This window comes from Cricetulus griseus, chromosome 5, assembly GCF_003668045.3.
Source record: "Cricetulus griseus strain 17A/GY chromosome 5, alternate assembly CriGri-PICRH-1.0, whole genome shotgun sequence".
Taxonomy (NCBI): domain Eukaryota; kingdom Metazoa; phylum Chordata; class Mammalia; order Rodentia; family Cricetidae; genus Cricetulus; species Cricetulus griseus.
The window spans coordinates 192,105,183-192,129,752 of NC_048598.1; the positions used below are offsets into that span (position 1 = coordinate 192,105,183).

A 24,570-nucleotide genomic window follows, 5' to 3' on the forward strand; every position below is an offset into this window, starting at 1 on the left:
ACATTCCCATCTTATTAAGCATTACAGTTCCCTTCTCAAATGCCTGCTCTTGAAATGACAATATAATCTCTCAGGTTTCAGATCTCATCCTAAGAGTGGGCAAGTTAAGATTAATACATTGAGCAGCGCAAGTATTTGTGTTTTAACACCCCCACTTTAACAGCTGCAGTCTAATGTCACAAGGAATTAGTGAAAGATCACAAGTCCAAAACTACACACAAAGCTAAACTTAAGAAGACGGCAGGTGACACACTTGTATTATATTGACAGCTTCACAAATTTGCAAGAAGCATGTGACAAGAGGAGAAAGAATGTAAGCTTAACCCATTCTGGAGATTAGGATAAATAAACAAAGCCCCATACATCTCCAAAGAAGGGATGAGAAACCAATGAGAAAAACCAACTTTTCTAGAATATTTTCAAGAATCAGCTTCACCTTACTTTTATAACCCCTTCTGCCTTCCCCTCTACAAGAAATGAAGGCAACATGAAATCTTCTTTATAACTAGAGCATCAATAATGCTTATAGAAAATCTCATAGCCCATTGATAATAAGCAATATGGACTACAAGTAAAATGTCACATGCTAAAATGTCTGAAATTTAGTTTCAGAAAAAAAGAAAATTCGGAAAACATGCCTTTTGAAAATCCCACAGGAAATCTGAAATCATTCCAAATGTCTAAGTGTCATTTGAATGCCAAATTATTCAGCGTCCATATTTTTAAAAATCTATTTTAAGGTAATATAAAACCAAATAATAATAACCAAAGAGTTCTCACCTGCTTGGACAGGAGCTCCTCACAGAGTGTGTACAATGAAATGAACTTCCGGGCCAATGATCGTGCATCCACAAACCCTTCTGCCACTAACATGATTTCACAGATCAGCTCAATGTCAGGGGCCACCATGGCACAGGGTCTACAGTTTAAATATGAGCTTGAGTTTAAAATGTGGTAAGGTCATATGTGTATACCACTTAAATCAAGCGATTAGCCTGTACCAACACTGGTGCCAGTCCTAAGCAGGTCATAATGGCTTCTGTAAATCACAAGTAACAAAACCCTGCAGTTCAACTAAAACACATCTTCTGGACACCAGGGAGATGATGAGACAGCAGATATGTAGAAGCCTGTCGGTAGGGACAACTTTAAAGAAAATGCAATACATTAACTTCCCTCTGGATTGGTTGGGTTTGGTCTTGTATGCTTGGTGGTGCTGAAGATTTAATTTAGGGTTTCAGACACACTGACCCTGTGCTCTGCTGCACAGTTGTACACCCAGGCTCTTAACTCTCAGTGTTTATGGTCTCACTGGCAAGGAGAGGCAGCGATGTTGAGAACAAGAGGCCAGCCTTTAGCTGCGGCGGCGAGTGGCAGCATTCTGGTAAAAGTCAAACAGCATGATGCCAGGAAACATTCTAGGGAATAATACTATGCTGGGAACTAAAACATGGGGCCGCCACACTCTAATGTACTGTGCATTTATTTCATGCCACACAGGGTGCTAAAGGCTCCCCCTGTCCTCTCTCAAGTCTAACAACTCCAAGAGGTGAGAAGCCTTCATATCAGCCTTTCATAGAGGTGCAGGTTGGCAGATTTCCCTAGAAGTTTCAATATATACTTCAGGGCACATCATTCTTGATGAGTGGGGAACTTTGGAGATAACTGGAGCAAGCCTCAAACATTCCTGACGCTATTACTTGATGGGGGGATTGCCTTCTGATATATGTTTCTCTTACTGGTTGATGAATAAAACACTGATTGGCCAACAGTCAGGCAGCTAGTATAGGCAGGGCTATAAGAGGAAGAGGAAGGGGAAAGAAAGAAGCCATGAGAGAGAGACGTCATGTAGAGACTGAGAAGATGGGACATGCCAGGCCTTCTCTGGTAAGATAAGACCATGTAGAACGACATAGATTAGTAGTTATGGGTTAGTAATTAAAAGAGAGCTATCCAGTAAGAAGCCCCAGCCTTTGGCCAACAGTTTATAAATTAATAAGAGTCTTTGTGTGTTTATTTGAGGCTAATTGGCTGTGTGACCAGGTGGGGCAAGAACCTCTGCCACAATTACTAACATCAAAACACAAATGATCCCGCAGTTAGTCTGTCAAAAAGAATTTATGGAAAAAATTTCCCAAATGAAAGAAGTACATGAAATAAATTGTGTCAGGAATGTGGAAATACTGGGGTGGTGCACAGCTCTGAAACAAACATGTCCTGTAGCTGTTTAGGGTAGTATTCTCTAGCTCAAAAAAAAAAAAAAAAAAAAAAAAAAAAAAAAAAAAAAGAGGCTTAGAATTACTATGCTAGAGGAAGCTGCTATTATGAAGAGGGAAAAACATTCCACATGAGATGTTAGAATATTTGATGAACATTAAGGAACAGAATTAAATACTCATTTTGTATTACCTTCTGAAGTTTCCATTATATGAATTACATTTTTAAAGTAATACTATAAAATTAGAATAAAACATAAATGAATTCTGATTAAATATAAAATGGATAAGCATATTTTAAGCTTTAAAGAATTAAAGGAAATAACACTAAAAACTATAAATGTTCTTGTAATCTGTAATCTGTTTAAAGAGGCATTCAATTCTTTTGGAGGCATGCTAGGTAGTTAAAAGATACACTTCAATCCTAAAGAACTCCTAAAAGTCAACAGTTAAGCAATTAGATTATCCTTATGGGCCAAGAGGAAGCCAGACAACACAAATTATTGCTACCATGTGCAAAATTCGGGACATCCTTGCAGATAATATGATAGACAAATACATGCTAAAACACCCATTAACCCAGACAACAGGAAGAACTTCATAAAAGATATAGATCATCAAAACTAGCCCAGTGAGAAATAAAATCCCAATAACTTCACATCTTAAAGAAACTCATTACTGAAAAGATTCCCATGAAGAAAAATCCTGGTCCAGATGGCTTCACTGATTATTTCTATCAAATACTTTAGCAATACATAATACTAGTCCCATACAGTCTTAGAAAACAGATGCTCAACAACTAATGTCATGATAGCAGCATTAGTCTGATGCCAAAATCAAGATAGCGATTACAAAGCAAACCCTGAAGGCCAATGTCCTCTGTAGAACAGAACTTTAAAAATCTCTAACAAAATTATAGCATATTAAATTCAGTACAACATATAAAAAACAATGCCTGGGAAGTAAATGAGGTCTATCCCGGGAATGTTAAGATTTAAGGGCTACTTATCATTGGAAAGTCAATTAATTTAGTCCAATAAATTAACAGAATAATAGAAAACATTAAAAAGAAGCAACAACAAAACCAGTTAAAGAAAACAAAGTTTAAAAAACCCCAAGCTTTGGCTAAGGAAGTTTCCTTAACTAGAATATTTAAAAAAAAAAGTTGGTAAATTATACTTCATGATATTTGAAAATTTATCTTTGAGGGACACCACAAAAACTGCAAAATGGCAAGCCACAAAATCAGAGAAAAACTTTATACTGAATGTTATCTAATAAAGGCACTGCATATACATCATTCTACACACACACACACACACACACACACACACACACACACACACACACACACAATGACCAGTAAACACATGAAAAAAAATACTCAAGACCATGAGCTTGCATGGAAATACAAAGTAAATTCATAATGATACTATAATAGATCAATTACATTAGGTAAAACTTGCCAACAAATGTCACAATGTCCACATTGCTAGCGATGTCAGATCTTGATAAGAACATAAAACAATGGAATTCTCACTCACTAGTAGTGAAAGTGTAAAAGGAGTCCAATGGCTTTTGCAACATTGAGTATTTTTTTTTCTATGTAAAAACATACATTTGCCACATGACCTGTCTTAGATATACACCTGGAAGAAATGAAAACATGTTCTTGCAAAGATTTTCACACACATTCATAGCAGCTCTATTCACAAAGGCTGTAGACTGGTATCACTGAAAATGACCATCGACTGGTGGTGCATGGACAAACATCTTCTAATACGTCTACAGTGGAATACTCTATGATTAAAAGCAACTCCTGATCAGCACAGAAGCTTGGGCCAATCTCAGAACCAAAGTGTTCAGATGATGATGCCAGAGAGCAGTAAGGAAATTGGGTATAGGCTCATCGCAGCAAGACTCTCCCTTTCGCCTTAGAGAATTACACTCTATCCTAGTCTACAGGTATACAGACTAAGTAAACAAACAAAACACTCACTGATGATAAATCATAAGGAAACCAATTCTAAAACCATTCTTTGGTATTCATAGAGTTTTAGGACTCATTAAAAATAAAAGCTAATTTACATAATGTTGAAATATATATTTTTTAACACAAAGAATTACATTTTGGCTATTATTTCATCCTGCAGAGGTGATCAATAATTGACTGTACAACCGTCAATACTGAGCCGCTGCTTTGAGATCATAAGAATAGCAAAAGCATGCTCAGAGTCATTAGAAACTGTTGGAAATTCTATTCTAATCCCAAGCCAAAACTCATTGAAAGACTGTGGGTGTGTTTGTGTACATGTGAGCACACATGGACATGGAATATATGTCAATGTGTGTGGAAGCCAAAAAAATGTCATTCCTGAGACACCATTCAACTCCTCCCCCCCCCCCCCCCGCTTTATTGAAACAAGTTCTCTCACTGAACTGGCACTAGCCTATAACAAGAGACCATCTGTAGTCCATAAGGTTAAGATATCTTTATTCAGATAAACACCAGCCAAACGCAAGCCAGAGTGTTCCAGGAGCAGCAAGGCAGACAGGCCATAGAGAAGGGTCTCCCATATGCCTTGCAGCCCCTTAAAAACCTATCATGCGTCATCCTGACCTCACCTTGACCATGCCCATACAGGCATGATCAGGCACACCTGTAGCCAGTTTCTAGCAGGTGTGGCTTACTGTCCTCTACACTAGTCTAATAGGCTAGGCTGGGTAGCTAATGAACCCTATCCAAATACTATCCAAAGATATACTAATTTGGAAAATGCTGAGGAATAATGATAGGAACAAAGCCTTCCTTTTCTGTAATTAAACCACGTCTCCACAAGTGCAGTAAACTATGTACATATATTAAGGTGCTACAAAACACACATCATAATAGTCTAATATCTAAGCCAAGGTGTTTTGGGCAGCACTGGTGATTGTTGTGTGTTCAGAACCAAGATTGTAGTGAAGTTTACAGAGCTACATCTCCAATTCCTTACCCATTGGATTCTAATTAATTTCTGGCCTTGAGCATTCAGAAACTCTTTACTGTTGCCAAATTTTTCTTAACACCACATTCAGTTACTTGAACCCCTCAAGAGTCATGGCCCACAGTTTAAAAGATTGGGATTGACATGACCTCCAAGAAAGATAAATGTAATCCTTAATCACAGAGTCGTGTAGAGCAGAGGGATTAGTTGCCAAGAGGTGCAAGGTTACTCCTGAGAGTTTAGGAACTGTCTCTCAGTCTTAATGTTTGTGCTGTTCTACAGCTGTTCACTTAAGTGGAGGCATGTTAGTACACCAAATTACCCCTGAATGAAGCAATGGACAAGATAACATGAGCATAACGGGTACTGGAGACACACCTGCAGGTTCTCCTATACAGGCTGCTGTTAGTGTGTATGTTGACTGAGTAGGTCCACAATGTATTTTAATCATCACCTGGCAATTTCACATCTAAGAATCTATTCTGGGGTTTGGGGAACTGTTGGTGGATTTTTCTATCCACACAGAGACTTCTTATTAATTATGAAATCTCAGCCAATAGCTTAGGCTTGTTACTAAGTAACTCTTACAACTTAAATTAACCTATTTTTTTAATCAATCTACTTTTTGTCTCATGGCTTTATTACCTTTATTTTACTTTCTACTGCCCATGCTGCTTCCTCTCCATCTGGCTGGCAACTCTGCACACCTCTGCCCTCCTTCCAGGCATCCTCTCTGCCCTCCTGCCTAGCTATTGGCTGTTCAGCTTTTTAATAAACCAATCTGAATGGCAAATTTTCACAGTGTACAAAAAGATTATTCCTCAACAGGGAGCAGCTTAGTCATTCTCTTAGGGTTTTACTGCCATGAAGAGACACTGTGACCACAGCAACTCTTATAAAGGAAAACATTTAATTGTAGTGGCTTACAGTTCACTTATCATCATGGCAGGAAGCATGGTGGCATGCAGGCAGACATAGAGCTGGAGAAGTAGCTGAGTAGTTCTGTATCTGGATCCACAGGCAGCAGGAAGTGAATAAGACATACTTCCTCCAACAAGGCTACACCTCCTAATAGTGTCACTCCTTGTAAGCCTGTGGGGGCATTTTCATTCAAACCACCACAGTCATAAAAGTGTTTGCCAAATAAACTTGAGGACCTGAGTGCAATCTCCACCACTCAGGGAAAAGCTAGCCGAGGAAGCTCACACTTGCAATCCTAGCACCCAAATAAATTTGAGGGCCTGAGTGCAATCTCCACCACTCAGGGAAAAGCTAGCCCAGGAAGCTCGCACTTGCAATCCTAGCACCGAGGTGGAAACAGGAGATCCCTGAGGCTTGCCAGCTGAACTGGCCAGCTCCAATGTCAGTGAGAGAGCTTGCCTTAAAAAATAAGCTGGAGGGCATTGAGAAAGACACCCATTGTTAACCTCTGGCCTCCATATGCGCACGCACACACACATACACAGACATACAGACACACACACAAACATACACACTTGAATACACACACATACATACACATGCATACACACACAATCTATTCTGGGATAATAACTAGAAACAAGAATAATGTTAATAGGGATAGTGTTTATAGCTTGCTATTTTAGTATCATTAAAAATCAAAAATAAGCTTGCCAAACCAGACAAGATGATAAAGAAAATATAGATTGGCCATAAGAGAGATGGATGATTTGCGAGTTATGTAAAATGACATTTCTGAAGAATTTTCAATGTGATAAAATATGTATGTCAAAATATCACAAGAACAAAAGTAAATAAAAACCACCCCTAGTATATCTCAACTCTATAAAATACAAATTATAGAAGAGACTAGAAAAAATTTAACCATCTTCATGTCCAGGTGGCAAATAACTTCTCTTTAGACATTTCTGTATTTGTCAAATACTTTATAATTTGTGAAAATTCTGCTTACAATGAAACATGTCAATGAAACAAACTAAAATACTTAGAACTCCCACATAGATTTTATACTAATTTGAGTGCTGCTTTCAATACACACGGGTGAATTTATCATGGAGACTATTATTATATCTATGTACGGAGGGATCTCTGAAAGATAAGTAGGAAATTAAATCCTCTGGTGAAAACTAGCCACATTATCAGAGCAAACCGACGTTAGGTGGCGGAAGAGCGCCAGATGTGAGCTGCAAGACAAGCACTTGCCTGAACAGAGCTTTGAGATTTTCTGGTAATTCAGTTCGGCCAGCATACCCTGGGTTCATAGTAATAAATATTCCAACCGACGGCTTCAGCGGGATAGTCTCTCCAAGAAATACAAATCTACCATAAAGAGAACGTTGATGGAATTAAATGTGTTCACTGAACACGAATGCACATTGACAAATGCAAACCGCGGCAAAATGCAAATGTGTATTAGGAAGCTGTTTGTCCTGGGTTATTTTCTTTAAGATTCATAAGCACACACATTTTGAATGTTTTGAAGCACATTTATTAAAAACACCCTCCCTCCCCCTCCAGAATCACAATATGGGAAGCTTTTCTTCCCCGTAGCCTAAAATGGAAAAATGAAGAGTTGACTATTTAACATTTAATGAAATGAATTTACCTTCAGTTCCTTAAATGGAACACTACACAGAGAATGTCCATGCTGAAAGGAGAAAGGGACTCCCTGCCCAGTTCATCTGTTAGCTTACTTACCTGCCCTCCCCATTATTAAGCAGGCCTCTACTAAGCATCCCGGCAAGGTAAGACAGTGTGGTGGTCAGGACAGCAGGACAGTGTGGTGGTCAGAACAGCAGGACAGTGTGGGGGTCAGGACAGCAGGACAGTGTGGGGGTCAGGACAGCAGGACAGTGGGCTCTGCTGAACTCAGAGCTCAGGGCCATCTATGCCACACATTAGGTCTCTCAGTTATCCATTCTTTGTTCCCATTTCATCATCTAATAAACAGGGAGAATAATCTCACCTACAGGTGAGGATTTGAAAAAATATGAATATAAATGATTAACAGCATAGTGCCTGGGACTCAGTGAACTCAACAGATATTAGCTATGGTTATAATTATCATGCCAAATCTGAAGAGAAACAATGATTTTCAGAAAGAAATTATGAGAGCCCAATAGGGCTGTGGCTGACCAGGGCAATGGAATGGTAGCCAGCAGAGAGGTGAGTGCAATAAGCTTTCAGGTGAAGCCAAGGAGACAAAATAGAAGTGGTCTCAGCAAGACCTCTTGGAAAAAAAGGAAGGCTGAAGCAGTGTCTCAGAGGAGGAGAGGAGAAAGATCGGAGACACAGATGCTCAGGACTTCCAGGGACTTAGATACTCTGCAGCTAACAGCAGGTGGTGTTTTAAAAAATGGTCCAGGTTAAAATGAGATATCAGGGCTTTCCAAAGCAAGGGAAGGCAGGCATGCCTGGCTAGGCCCTCACAGAGGGAAGCTGAGTGTGGCCAGTGTAAGGGCCACTCTTCCGGCATACACAGTTAAAGGGAGGAGCCTCCAGTTCTGTGGCCATGCTTAGTTCTGTCACTTAGATCCTGCAGGGTAAGGGGAACGTAATCAACTCTTGGGATAGTGATGGAGCCTTGCAGTCAGTTTATGAACTAGCCTAAGGAAGAAGAGAGAGGGCTCAGGTGGGCAGGAGAGGCACCACCAAGTATGCCCAGGAATTTTCAAATCACATTTGTGACTCCATTACATGAATCCGCATGACAAAGAATGGCCTCGGATGACTTCTGGTTCCATCAGATAATAGGATTCTGAGTGAAAGCCAGATATGTATGGCCGGGGATCAAAGAGGAAAGACTTCAACTTCTCTAACACAGCTTTAGAGGTGGGGTGGGCGAGGCAGCAGGCATCTGGATGTTGGAAGCTGACGCAGGACCCTGTGGTGTAGACGAAGAGAGTTCCTAAAAGGTTGGGACAAACTGAAAAATTCTGGAACATGATGTGCACAACTCTGAGCAAGGGGTTGGGATAGGGTTCCTCTATCAGTGAGGAGACTGGAAGTGTTCTCGTGCACAAGAGAGGTACCTGAACAAAATACTCTAAAAGTGAGAGAAATGAACAGGGTAGCTAAGCACAGCTGTATCCGTGGAGGGAGTATACCAAGAGAAGGAGACTCATTTTCAAGTTTTAGTCATGGACTCCAAACGCTGGCTGTGCTTTGCTTTTGGAATTGTGGTACCATAACAGGGCAAAGAGTTCATATTCCAGAAATATCTGGGAAGGGTTTGCACCCAGCCGCTAGAAGAACACGAAGGCATCACTCATAGGGACGGTGTGATAGAAAGATGAGGACTTGGATGTGTGCCGAATGAGAGAGACTTTGGAGACCTCACGCAGACTCTTGAGCTGCCACATGCAGCTATTTCCAGACGTCTAAAAGATGAGAGGAAGTCCAGGTGCCTAGGAGTGAGAGCATGGAGGTGGTGAGAGCTGGGTGCTAGATAAAGTCTCCAAGGGAGAAAATGAAGATAGGAGAGTGGTCTGTCACCACCGAGCCTGTGATAGCCAGCACCAACCGCTCAGTATTTAAAGATAATTTTACAACGCATGGCTAACACTGACATGGGCCCCACTGTGTCCCAGAACTTTGTCCAAAGCCTTTCCATCAATTACCGTGGTGGGGGGGGGGCTCTGGAAGGAAGGTCCTATATTTTCAGGAAATGAACAGTGGGAGGGAGGTGTCCTATACCTTTGGTGAAGCAAACAGTGAGAGTTGACAGAAGGGCCGAGAGAGAAGAATACTGAGGCCTCCTCACTGACCCCAACACAAAGCCATCAGAAAAAATTGGTGATGGGTTACTGAACATTACAATTCAAAATTATTTTATACATCTTATGTGATAAGAGAAAAAGTAACAAAAATATGGAGATTAAGGTTATCTTCTGATTGTGTGGGGTAATATAATATATATATATATATATATATATATATATATATATATGGAGCAATGATAAAAGGGGAAGGCCACAGGTCCCACCTCCTCTTCCTGTTTCTGATGGCGTCATGAATCATCTTCACTTGCACTGCCACCACCGACAGAACCTCCACAGCAATGCGGTTGAACTCGTCGAAGCAGCCCCAGGCTCCCGTCTGCACCAGACCTTTGTAGATGTTTCCTATGGACTATAGTCAGAGGAGAACGGAGGGTTTGGAGCACTTACAGGTGGGGCAGCCCTGATCTAAAATCCAAAGGGCTCCAGAATCCAGAGCATTTGGGTATCAACATGACATCGTAAGTGGAAACATGTCCATGCTATGAAATTTTGCTTAGTGTATGAAATTATTAAAACTATTGAGTGAAGTCACCATAAGTCTGCAGTAGCTATACATGTAATGTGAATAAACCGCACGTTTAGGAGTACAGACCTATATCACCATGAGGGTGAAAATAGAGCAAACCCTGAAAATTTCAGGAATGAGAAGCACTTCACAGCTCCAAGTATTTCAGACAAGGTATATGGCTTTCCAAATAGGATCAATGCTGCCAGAACACATTTTATGTATTTAGTAACTTACCCTGTAGTCCATTTGCTCTGAACAGTTGAATACATAGACCATCATGCCCAGGGCACGACCAAGGTCTTTGGTGGTTTCTGTTTTCCCTGTTCCAGCTGGGCCGGCTGGAGCCCCGCTCATGGTCAGATGAAGAGATTGCGTTAAAGTGATGTAACACCTTCACACAACAAAAACACAAATACGATGGTTGAGCCTGTGCTTCCATGACACATTGGGAATAAATGATTTTCTTTGAAAAGTGGTTAAGGGGCTGAAGAGAAAGGGCCTCAGAAGTTAAGAGCACTGGCTACTCTTCCAGAGGTCCTGCACTCAATTCTCAGCAATCACATGGTGGCTCACAAGCATCTACCATGAGATCTGGTGCCTTCTACTGGTGTGTAGGTATGCATGCAGACAGAATAATGTGTACATAATAAATAAATAAATCCTTTAAAAAAAGTGGTTAAGAAGTCAAGGCCATCCGGCAGTGGTGGCACATGCCTTTAATCACAGAACTGTGAGTTCGAGATCAGCCTGATTTACAGAGCGAGTTCCAGGACAGCTTCCAAAAGCTACAGAGAAACCCTATGTCAAAAAAAACCAAAAAGGCAAGGCCTAGAACACAGTAGAAGCAAAACCCACCAGTGAACTTCTGGCTTGTTCGTGGCAATTGTGAGACCGCTTTCTAGGTTGCCCACATAAAACAACTGGAAAAGAATGTGCTGTTTCATTTGTTCACTGTCTCATTTCCCAAGAGCTGTGCATTTGAATACAAATATATTTCTCTTCAATGTAATTGAATTTCTGATGCTTCTAGGTGAACACACTATTAATATGGCAGACAATGCCTCAAACCTATTATAGACGGGGAGGGAGGTCTTAGATGATGATGAATTAAACATGACCACATTAAATTGCTATGTAACAAATACACTAAGAGCTGAGATATACATGTATTTAATCAAGTATGTAAAAATACATACTGGATGGAACACCATATCCAACAAACTTCAGAAATCCATCTGGAATGTGTTGCCCATGCATTTTTATCACCTCGATGTTTATTTGGGTAGGGAGGAGTCAGGGGTACTGAGACTACAAGTCTCACCCAAAGGTTAGAACTTAATATTTGCAAAAGAAAGCAATACAAACAAGTGGCCAGGGCCTCAAATTGCTGATGATGTTTTTGTTTGTTTTGTTTTTCAAGACAGGGTTTCTCTGTGGCTTTGGAGGCTGCCCTGGAAGTAGCTCTTGTAGACCAGGCTGGTCTCGAACTCACAGAGATCCGCCTGCCTCTGCCTCCCGAGTGCTGGGATTAAAGGCGTGCGTCACCAACGCCAGGCCTGGATGATCTTCACTTGGGTCTCTGCATCACTTTTGTGTCAGTACAGACAGTGACAGAAAGATGCATGCTGGGGGACCGGGGACCAAGATCCGTTTTGTGGATCATCAGATATCAATCTGAAGTTTTCTGACCTCAGCATTCTGAAGTCTCTCATTCACAAAGAGAGGGTTACTGCAGGGATTCATGAAGACAGTTAAAGGGAAAAGACCTGAAGAGTTCAGAGATTACCATGCCAACAGAAACAAGCAGAAGGTGGGCCACAGCCCTTCCATCAGATGCAGGCTGAAGAGCATCTCACACTGAAGGAGTAGAAAGACTTTTACACCAGGACTCTTACACCAGGACCTGAGCCCTCTTGGTGCACTTACATCTGTAGTTCCCAGTTTGGGTCAAACATGGCCACCGATATCTAAACTTCCTCTCTGCCTGCCAGCAGGAGGAGCCAAATGTCCAAGCTCCAAACAATGTCATAGGTGCAGAAAAGGCATTTCTAGAACACCTTCTTGAGGACATTTGCTTTGGGCTGCCTTTCCACTGAGTGAAGCAACCATGGAAGCCATGCTCAGCTTGTCAGCCACCTACCAGCCCATCATGTGGGCCTGCTTGTCTCTAGACTTACTCAAGAGAGACATCAGCTTCTGTGTCCATTAAGACTGAATTTTAGGGTTTCTCCTAGTGACAGCTTAGCCAGCATCCTCACCACTACAGCCACTGTGCTACCAGCCTGTCTGGCAAGCTGGTCAAACTGTCTCCGAACCTGCTGACATATGGAAGGAGACAGCATCTTCCCCACCTAGTTCCCAAAGGGACATTCACAACAAATGTCAAATAAGACAGAATGAACACATTTAGAGGTGTCATTAGGCTTACAAAAATTCATAGGTAAGCCAAAGGATAAAAAACGGGAAATGAAATACACAATTTAAAACACGTTCCCCAACACTATCTGTACTACCACAAGAACATATATTTTTTCCCTCTAAAAACATATTTATTCTTTGAGAATTTCATTCATGCATACAACAAATTTTGACCACATTTATTACTACCATGTCTCCCTCCGAACTTTATGCCCTCTTTTGTTAAACTATTGAGTCCAATTTGTCCAGTAAGTACATCTGTTTTAAAATCTAAGTGCCTTGTTTTTTCTCAACAAATGCATTTGCATCTATAATTAGTTTCTTGAAGCATCACTTTAATTGAAACCAATAAGTTTTCACTTTCTTTTTTTTTACAATATATATTTTTTATTTGAATTAGAAACAAGATTGTTTTACATGACAATCCCAGTTCCCTCTCCCTCCTGTCCTCCCCTACCACCCCCCCAACTAAAACCCTTCCTATCACATGTCCTTTCTGCTCCCCCTGGATGGTGAGGCCTTCCATAGGGTGTCATCAGAGTCTATCGTATCCTTTGGGATAGGGCCTAGGCCCACCCCTGTGTGTCTTGGCTCAGGGAGTATTCCTCTATGTGGAATGGGCTCCCAGAGTCCACACCTATGCTAGGGATAAGTACTGATCTACTATAGGAGGTCCCATAGATTTCCGAGGTTTCCTCACTGAAACCCATGTTCCTGGGGTCTGGATCAGTCCCATGCTGGTTTCCCAGCTATCAGTCTGGGGACCAAGAGCTCCCCAATAAGAACAAGCATTCTTTTAAACTTCCAAATGAAGCATGTAGAGATTTTTACTTCAAAATTTACTACACAACCAGATTTTACATATTGGGAGAGTTTGCAATTTTACCACTTTTCTCCTGTACTTACACCTCTCCTCGCCTCTCTTTATAGTGATTTGTATACAGTAGCTGTGACTAAGCCAAACTACAACTTTCAATTCCTCATGATAAATACTGTACATAAATGAATAAGAGAAGGCAATGAACAGTTTTAGATAGAGACAAGTTAACAACAGCTAATTTTGACAGTCCCAGAAGCTATATGTAATATATATAACATATATATTATATGATGACTTCCTGAGACTTATATGTACATGAACAACCCCAAAGCTACAGAGAAAATCACACCAGCTTCTCCAGGGTACTACAACCATATAGCTGTCTTCTAATCTGTCTATACTTTGATGATAGGAAGTAGTTGGGAACACTGAGGTACAATTGTCCCTCCTAAAAGCCAAAGATTAAGTGTGCTTTCTCATAACACATAGCTTATCAGGAGTTGGAATCCTAACAAAAGAATTCACATCCATGAAACATCTTTGCCTCTACGACATTCTATGTATCTTTTTGTGCATTATCAAATAGCAATGCACTTTTGGTAGCAATCTATAAGTCCTCTGACTTTCTTGGACCACTCTGGCTTTCTTCTGTCTTTTAACCCAATCAGGCTCGTGCCTACTTTTGAACTTCCATACTTAACTTTGTCTGTAACTTTCTACCTTAAAATCTATATGTAGCTGATTCTGTGTGCACAATTAGGTCTCTGCTCAAATATAGTCTATGTAGATTCTGATCCCAGCTCTAAAATGACCTGATACCTGTCTTTGAAGTATTTGAGAGTTTGAACTTTCAGAATATGGGTGCTCGACTTGGAGCGTCTACACAAATAATGTCAAAATCCCAAAAAATCCTGAATCAGAAATATTTCTGGACCTAAGCATTTCAGACAGGGGGAAGCTTAACCTGAAGTAGATTATTCCCTCCAGACCCTTTCCAACAAGTCAGCAATTGAACTTTACAGACTGCACTGCCTAAAATAAATACCTGTCATTTCTCTTCATCCTCACCCACTCTCATATGACATGCAATTGGAACTTGATCACTGTCACAGCAAATACACCGTCAAGACAGGACAAGGCACAGCAACCTTCATAAATACTTGGCAGCTCATTGACTGACTCATAGGTTCTCCCTCTCCAGTGGATGCAGGAAAATAAAGTTATTACAGTCTATCCTCACTATACTTGCACAGCCAAGAGAGATCATGGCAGAGGGAAGTGAGTGGAATGACCTTGGGAACAGCCAGGCTTCCTTAAACCACATTAATCCATGCAAGCTTTCTCCATTTGTTACCGTTTGGCTTCTCTAACTCAATTTTCTTCATGTTGACTCTAAAATTAACACTCAGTGTCCTGTACATTTAATTTCCATGCTGTTTTCACTCACAGTTTCCCGGTTTGTTCATCCGTTCCTCTCAGCCTCTCATTCTCACACATCTTTCTCCACACAGAAGGACATTGGGGTGTGGTTTTCCCATCATGGGAGGTTATATTTGTTACCTGTCAGTGAGAGGAGTGATCACCAGTCGGGGACTGTTTCCCAAGTATTCGTAGAAGTACTGGAAATGGGCATCACAAATGCTGACAAAGCAGTGCTTCTGAGCATCCTCCCACTGGTGCCGAAGTTGAGACAGCCAGGCAAAAGCACGGGGACTGACAACCTGTAATCACGGCACAATCTTAACACGCCAGGCCGTGGTGGTTCTGAGGCAGCAGACTGATTCATCTCACCGTTTCTGCTGGCTCAGAATCCTGAGTTCTCCAGGAGGAACTCTCTTGCATGCTGTTGCAGATTCCAGCAGTATTACTAATCAGGAATATGTGAGAAGTAACAGTCTTCAGTTTAAAAGGTCTTTTATCCAAAATGGTATCAGTGTGTTCAAGCAATGCTTTTACCTTTTACGAGTCACCCAGGGCCTAGTAAGTTTTGTTATCTTTTATTCACGTGTTACTGAACCCAATGAAAAATTCATTTTATGTATTAAAATTACACATAATCCATAATTTCTGCACATCGAGGTATAAAGTATGCTTTCACCCATGTTCATAGTATGGAACTTTTTACCTCATTTTTTTTTTTTGGTCAGGTTACATAAAGATGATTTTTATAGGCTACTCTTTCCCATCTTACTCAATTCTATTTCTTTTCTAGTGTGTGGGACTTTAGGGCTCCCTAGGAATTACTTCAAGTTGCCAAAATTCTTGCCTTTTAGTTTTCCAAAGACTAGGCCGGAATCAAGTCTGCATACACATGTATGGTAGAGCATCAAGAATAATGTAGGTTTTGGTCTGAACTTGGGTTCTCTCACTTGCACAGTAAGTACCTTGCTACCTGGCCTTATCTCCAATCCTGAAAAGGTACTTTCTTGCAATTCATGGAGAAAATTAAAATACCCTTGATTTCAATAAACAGAGAAATAAGTAGGAAAATAACTCACAGTGTTTTATGATACAAGCATACAAACTGGGATGGGATTGTCATTTAAAAAATAAGATAAACAGGTTTATTTGCATTTTAGAAATTTAAATTTTGCCTCAATTTAACTAGGAAGATTTTTTATTTTTTTTTTAATTTACTTTGTGGTGGTTAAGTTACCCCCCCACCCCTGTGTCTTCTATGTTTAGTGTTTGTTTCTCTCTTTTTACTTAACAAAAATTGTTTTCACAAAATATACTTTGATCATGTTCCTTTCCCTCTGAGATAGTTTGAATGAGACTGCCCTACCCCCAACCCCATGGCATCATATATTAGAATGTTTGGTTCCTAATTGGTAGAACTACTTGGGGAAGGGTTAGGAGTCATAGCCTAGTTGGAGGATGTGTGTCACTGGGTTTCCAAAACTCATGCCTGACCCAGCCAGTTATCAGTCAGTCAGTCAGTGTCTCTCTCCTATCTATCTATCTATCTATCTATCTATCTATCTATCTATCTATCTATCATCTCTCTTTCTCTCTCTGCATCCAATTTATGGATCAGGAGCCCTGCTCCCCACCAAGATGATCATGGACTAACCCTCTGAAACTGTAAGCAAGCCCCTAATTAAATGCTTTCTCTTAAGATGTCCAGGCCATGGTGTCTCTTCACAGCAATGGAAAACTAAGACATCCCCCAGCTCCTCCCCAACTTCCCTGCCACTCAACTTTATGCCCTTCCTCTCTTTTTGCCTACACAAAACCAGCTCCATGGTTTTTCTGTGGACTTTTTGTTTTGTATTACTGATCTTTTCTTGTTTGTTTTGATTTTCATTTTTGTGTTTGTGTGAGCTTCATTTTTGTTTCTTTTTTTGCTTGTTGTCATTTAAGCACCCTCCCCACTCCCAGAAAGACTGTGGCAGTGTTGGATGAAGGGTCCTGCCAGCAGTGTGTTTAGGAATCAGGCAAGACCTAGAAAGTAAAAGTACAATTGGGGGGGGGTAAAGAACAAGAACATTCCCTTTCACATTAAATATTGACAGCATCTGAGAGACATGTAGATTTCTAAAAGAGATAGGTGGTAAAAAAAATAATCATCAAATTAGTGAAAAGACTAGAAAATAACCTCTTAACAAGAAAGAACATTATTTAGCCATGAACAGCACCCACAGGGGATGGCCAAAACAGTCTAGAATCATGACCAACACTGATTTCTTCAGGGGGAAATGGATCAACACCACACAGAGATGAGATTTTAAAGTGTGTGTGTGTGAAGCCGGGCAGTGGTGGCTAATGCCTTTAATCCCAGCACTTGGTAGGCAGAGGCAGGAGGATCTCTGTGAGTTCAAGATCAGCCTGGTCTACAAGAACTAGTTCCAGGACAGGCTCCAAAGCCACAGAGAAACCCTGTCTGAAACAACAACAACATCAAAACCCAAACAAACAAACAAACAAAAAACAAATAAATCGCGTGCGCGCGCGCACCCGCGCGCGCGTGTGTGTATGTGTGTGTATGTGTGTGTGTGTGTGTATGCGTGAGTGTACATGTGTGAGTGTTTAGTGTATATTTGTTTAGCATGTGTGAGTGTATATTTATGTGTTGTGTGTATGTGTATATGTGTGTGTGTGTGTGTGTGTGTGTGTGTGTGTGAGAGAGAGAGAGAGAGAGAGAGAGAGAGAGAGAGAGTGAGTGAGTGTATGGGTGATCATTTGTGTGTATGTGTAATGTATGTGTACTATGTGTTTGTGTGTATGTACATTTGTGTTTGTGTGTGTAGAGTGTGTGTGTGTGTGTGTGTGTGTGTGTATGCGTGAGTGTACATGTGTGAGTGTTTAGTGTATATTTGTTTAGCATGTGTGAGTGTATATTTATGTGTTGTGTGTATGTGTATGTGTGTGTGTGTGTGTGTGTGTGTGTGTGTGTGAGAGAGAGAGAGAGAGAGAGAGAGAGAGAGAGAGAGTGAGTGAGTGTATGGGTGATCATTTGTGTGTATGTGTAATGTATGTGTACTATGTGTTTGTGTGTATGTACATTTGTGTTTGTGTGTGTAGAGTGTGTGTGTGTGTGTGTGTGTGTGTGTGTGTGTGTGTGTGTGTGTAAGCACACATGTGTCACAGCACAGGTGTAGAAGCCAGAGAACAACCATGACCAGTAGCCCTTGCCTTCTGCCTTATTTGAGACGCTCATCCCCATTGTATCCAGGGGCAGCTGGCATTGAGACTTTCTAATGGCTCTTTTGTCTCTGCCTCACCCTTCATGACAGGAGCACTGGGCTATTATCCCCTGCTATTATTCCCGGCTTTATGTGGCATCTGGGGAACTGAACACAGGTCCTTAAGGACTGAGCCAGCTCCCCAACCTCACACTCCTTAAGAGAGTTGAAATGGCATGCAGTGTTGTTAACTATGTAAGACGTATGAGTCTCAGAGAAGACAGGACTGTAAAAATAAAGCTTCTCCCATGATCCTTCCATCTGCATTAGTGGTTAGACTATCTGAGACTTCTAACTTAGCAAACCTTCGGGCATTACTCAGGTAACTCAAATCTAATACATCCAAAAAAACTTCTCAGCACTAGTTGAAACTTTTGGAAAACAGTGAATTTCTCACTGTCACTCTGGCAATAAATGCCACTTCCAGGAAACAGCAGTAAGTCAACTCCCAGAGGCACACTTGCCTTCTGAGAAATCAGTTTTGCCACCACGTCCCTGGCGTGGACATCAATAGTGCAGATGGTCATGATCTTCTGCCGGTCTCCAGGTGAAAGGTCTCCCAGAAGAAGTGTGATCAGTGTATTCAGCTGTGAGATCTGGAGAATATTTTTCAAACACAAAGGAAGCAAAGGTTACACATGCAGAGACTAATGGGTCAATATTTATAAAGAATGTTCTAATTTATAAAACCATCTCAAATTTGTTATCTCAGCTGATCTTCAAAGAACCATTGGGGAGAGACAAACAGTATTACCCCTCATTCAAGGGGAAGAGCCAGAACACAGAGGAGACAAGGTCAGTAATCCCAATTCTAAGGGCAGAGGCAGGCTTTTCTGGTTGCATAGCATCATGCACCTGACGATCCAGCCTGAAACTGTCATTCAGAACTACAAAATCTAAGAAGTAAAGTGAGCTTTTTAAAAGGTACACAAACTAGATAACGATCTTTAGAAAAATTTGCCTAACCATTTATATTGATTTTTTTGTATCTATAGTAATGATTAATGAGAAAATTTCCATAGCTAAGCATTGTACTTTGCCCCTAATTCTTTTTATTTATATTACCAGTCTTCTTTATGCTCATTGGTCTCATAGATAAATATTTTTAAATTCTTTTCTTCTTGAACGGCAAGTAAGGAAATGGAATAACATGAATGACAATTTACTGAGCTATGCGGAGTAGAAAATGCTGTACTATCGTTGGCAGGATGCTTATTCGATTACAAAACTATTTCCATGCATACACGTGAGAACTGGATTTGAAATAAAATATTTCCTATGGTAAAGTGTGGCCAGAAAGGTTTGAAAGGTAGTATCTTAAGCGTTACTTTTCTTTCTTAGTTTCCTAGTTATTTACATAAAAAGATTTCTTCCTTACACAAGGCTTATTTGGAAAAGGAAAAACATAAAACCTGGTTTGATGTGTAACAATATTGTTCCCTGTCCTCTTCAGCTCAGCAGAGCACTGCCCTTTGCAAGTTGTTAGAGCATGAGGGAGTTAGCAGGAAGAGCGCAACCCGGTGAGGTGAGCCAACTGTTAAACCTGGTTCCCTATAGGACAGTGGAGAAGACCATGAAATGACTAAATCCCAGAGTGGCCCTGAGATTGCTGCACAGCTGAACTCTGGGAAAAGTCATATGCTGTAGGAAGAAGGGAGAAGGAGGGCAGGACAATGACGATTTTGTATATATAACTAACACAATAATGAGAAGACAGGTTTCTGAGCACTGACTAAGAGCATTGCCCTGTTATCAGCTTACTGAATTTTATAATAATCTCCCACCCTCAGCCCATTCTCTGAAGAAGGCAGGCTTTCTGATCAGATCACAAGGGACAACAAACCACACAACCTTACAACAGTGTATATACATCCCACTTTACCAACTAGGAAATCGTGTCACAAGTCTCTGAACTGCATCACCAGTTCTGGAGGACAGAGTCAAATCTCATGGTATGACATCAGAGAGTGACCTCACACTCCCTGACTTGGCCTGGCTACCCCTGGTAAGTCTGAGGAACTATGGCCACTCAGGAAGCGTTTCAGGGACGACTGAAGTCAAACACAAAGTCTGGTTTACTCAGAGAAATAAAAATATATGCTGGGCCTTGTTGCACAGGCCCAAAAGACCAGAGAATCGGGTGTGGGATATTCCTTTACACTGTGTGAAAATATGTCACTGTGATTGGTTTAGTAAAGGTGACTGGCCAATGTCTGAATAGGTAGAGGTTAGACAGGACAAAAAGAGAGCATGAGGAAGAAAAAGAGATGAGTCTCGGAATGAACTTGCCATACTAAGAAAAAGCACCAAGCCAGGAGGCAGAGCACAGATAAGAAACATGGGCTAATTGAAAATGTAAGAATTAACTAGTAACAAGCCTGAGCTATTGGCCAAGCATTTTAAATTAATAGTAAGTCTCAGTGTGGTTATTTGGGAACTGGCTGGCAAGACAGAAAAGTCCACGTACAAGGAGGCTAATATAAGAGCATTAGTTCATGGGAAGCCTGGCCTACAGAGTAAGTACATGAGCAATTGCCTCAAACTAGCAAAGAGGCCTGGGGCTACAGGGCAGTGGTACTTTCCTAACATGTGCAAGGCCCCAGTTTCACTTCCCAATATCACAAAATTAAAATATGTAAATCTGTATCAGATCTACTGGCTTGCACCTTTAGATACTAGGCTGGTTCTCCAGCCTACATAACAATCTATTAGGTCATAGTCTACTGCCTGCCCCTGAGATTGAGGGAAGATTGACGAATACAAATTACATATTTGTGCACCATAGTAGTTTGACATGTGTGTATACTGTGCCATGATTAGCACAGGTGATGAACTGTTCTCTTCTTGGTGGCTCTTTACTGTGGTTTGCAAGATGCATGTTGTTTACAGGATTTTAAAAAATGCACTCACTCATACAAATAGGAGATTTCACACTGTAACCAATAGCTCTGCCTTTTCATTATTCTCTACCTATGTGTTGGACTTTTTAAGGGTTCTTCATATCCATGAGGTCATAGATATTTGTGGTTCTGTGCCTGCTTCATTTCACTGAACATAATATACTTCAGAGGCATGATTTTCATTTTTAAGACCAAATAGTGTTCTCTTCTGCATATGTGTATCTCTTTCTATATATGATATTTTTCATTTATTAACAAAATAAAGTTGTTTATGTGTCTTGGCTCTTGTGAATAAAGCTGCAATGAACAGTGGAATGCAAATAATCCATCAAAACCAGTTTTATTTCCTTTGGAGAAACAGCCAAGGAAGTGAAGGAGGAAGCATCAGCAAAAGAAATTTTTAAAAGACATGGGTAAATGTAAATATATCCCATACCCATGGGTTGGAATAACTCATATTTACTAAATGTCCAAACTACTCAGAGTAGTTTATAAATTAATCCAATCTATATCAGTACTCAATAGCACTTTTCAGGAAGAAAAGGAAAACCACAAATGACCTTGAATATCTAAAGCAATTTTAAGCAAAAGGGGAGAAAATCTGGAAGCCTTATATCCGACTCAAATTATATCACAAAATTGTAGTGTAGTAACTAATTAACAGGATGGAACAGAACTGAGGCCAGAACTGAAATTTCCAGTGAGTTTTCGATACAGAGACAAACATATACTTGGAGAAAGGATAGTGATGTCAACAAATGGTACAGGGGACACTGAATAACTTCGTCTTATGAAAAGGCAGATGTTAGTGCATGCTTGTGAGCTCAGTGCATGAGAGGCCATGGCAGAAGGGCTGTCGGGGCCCATAAGGATGGCTCAGCTTCATCTTGCCTCAAGATCAGAGAGTTCAAAACTGTCCTTAGTAAGTCAAAAGACCTAAAGGTCTAAGGCTCTGCTACTGCAGGATCTTTTGACCTTGGCAGATGTCTTATCTAAATAACAACAGACTTGGTCTAAGGTGTGGTTATTCTTGAGTCTCACGACTCAATTTCTAAGGCATGGTTACCAAATGTTTGGAGGATTAAGGGAAGAAAGTCTGTTTGTCCCTTATACATGATAAGGAAGTCTTTTGCCATGTTCCCCTTTTGGTTGGGGTACTTAAGAATGTTGGAGAATAAACTTGGGGTGTTCAGTATTCACTGAATTGCCCTCCTGACTATCCTGTGTCTCTGTCTTTTTTCTATAGTGGCTTTACCTGCCCTTTCTCAATCTCTCAGGTACCAACTGGGCAAATTGGCTGCATCTGACTGAAGGCCCACAAAGACAGGGTTCCACAAGGAGGCCAGTTCAAGTCAGGAGCATATTGAGTTCAAGGACAACCTGGGCTACACAAAACCCATCTGCATAATAAAGCAAACAAAAAAATCAAAATGGCCTTTCCACTTACACTAATTTCAATGCAGAATCAATTAAAACGTTCTACATGAACTCTGAGAAACAGATGTATGACAACAGGTCTCTGACATTCTTGACAATGAATTTGGGGACCTGAAGCTAAAATCATTAGCAACAACAACAACAACAACAAAACGGAACTACATCAAAGTAAAAATTTTCCATAACCCAAGGAAGCAATACATAAAATAAAAAGGCAATATTTATTGGGAGAAAATATTGGGAACTCATATAGCTGATAAAGGGTTAATAGTCCAATACTTGGATTACTACAAATCAGAAAACAAACAACATCCCCTTAAGTGTTCTGACTTAAACATGAGTCAAACACCTGCACAGAACACTTTTCAAAGATGACACAAATTCACCAACTCATAACATGAAAATATGCTCATCACATTCAGTCATCAGGGGAATGAGACTCAACTCACCACAAGACAGCATCGTACACCCTTCAGGATGTCAAAGGATAAGTACTGGTAACAATAGTCATTCACCTACTTATTATCTTACAACAAACCTTCAATTTCACCAAGAGCAGATGTGGCTATTCTTTCATGTATGATACGCTCAGAATCCATCACTTCCTAGATGTCAGCTCCCAGAAAAGCAAGGACAATCTCTGCTGCGTCAGCTCTTTGTCCCCTGGGGCACTGGAGAGCTGTCAAGAGTGTTAGTCACTAGATAGAGGACTACAATACAGCCCATTATGTATAAGCATCTATAGAAATTTTTGAAAACGTACACATACACACATTATATAGTGCATACATGTGTATATGTAACCACTATGTGTGTGTATGTATATACGTATGTATGTATGTATGTATCTATCTATCTATCTATCTATCTATGTATGTGTGTGTATCTATAATCTGTTTATTTATGCACCTGCACATGTGTGCACTCACAGTGTGTGTGTGTGTGTGTGTGTGTGTGTGTGTGTGTGTGTGTGTATACTGAATAGAAAAGAGATATTTGGTGTTGGATATTTCCTCATCTGGGCCAAGATACCCAAACCCCACTTAGTCAGATGTTACACCACCAGCCGAATTGTCTATCCATTTCATTATTACAGTAACAGTACCTTATGCCTCTATGCCTAAGTACATTTATAATTTTAAGAGCTTCTCATGCATATAGGCATGCAAGCCTCCAAACAACCTGTGATTTATACATTACTGAGTCATTTCTCAGAGAAGGTCAGTCAAATGCAAGATGATCGAGATGATGGCTTGCCAATGTTATATACACATCGTCATGTCATGTGTTGGGGCTCTCGTAGTCTCTTGAGATTAAGACTCCCCCAGTAATATTCTCTCAAAAGTAATAAGATTCTGTAACCATAACAACAGCCATAAAATGTCTATTATTTGGGAAGTGGTTCCAGGTAGCAATTACAGATTGGTCAGACTATAATTACATCCATGTTTATGGGTGGATGACATAGAAAATAGCCCATGATAGCTTTTCAAAAATAACACACCCTTCTCATGGAATGCATGCTTATTCTTGCCCCTGACCTAGGAGTATTGTCTGATTTTTCTACTAGCTCAAGAACAGTTGCTCCAAGCAGCTGTTTTCATACCTCATCCTGGCTCTCAGTGGACCGTGAGAACAGCAAATATCTGGCTCTAGAAAGTAACATAACTGTAAAAGCCACACTGTCTACAAAGCAGAACTCTTCCCACGCCCTTCCTCCTCCTGTATTACTCTGCTCCAGACACACTGGATTTCTCTGTGCTCAGGTCACAGCTGTGGCTTTCATACCAAGGCTCATTTTCCCTGAGCCCTTCTCAGATTGGCCTTCTCTACTGT

The 24,570-nt window shown here is 40.6% G+C and overlaps 1 protein-coding gene across 1 annotated transcript in view; it reads right to left on the reverse strand.

The window, feature by feature from the left end:
• Dnah11 (dynein axonemal heavy chain 11) overlaps positions 1 to 24,570 on the reverse strand; it is a 298,245-nt gene that overhangs the window by 165,002 nt on the left and 108,673 nt on the right. The window contains exons 31-36 of the mRNA XM_027416426.2: positions 18,862 to 18,993; positions 15,273 to 15,433; positions 10,709 to 10,865; positions 10,170 to 10,315; positions 7,388 to 7,504; positions 781 to 919 (exon numbers count right to left, since the gene is read on the reverse strand). Of these exons, the coding sequence (XP_027272227.1) occupies positions 781 to 919; positions 7,388 to 7,504; positions 10,170 to 10,315; positions 10,709 to 10,865; positions 15,273 to 15,433; positions 18,862 to 18,993 (852 nt within the window). The remainder of the gene's footprint in view (positions 1 to 780; positions 920 to 7,387; positions 7,505 to 10,169; positions 10,316 to 10,708; positions 10,866 to 15,272; positions 15,434 to 18,861; positions 18,994 to 24,570) is intronic.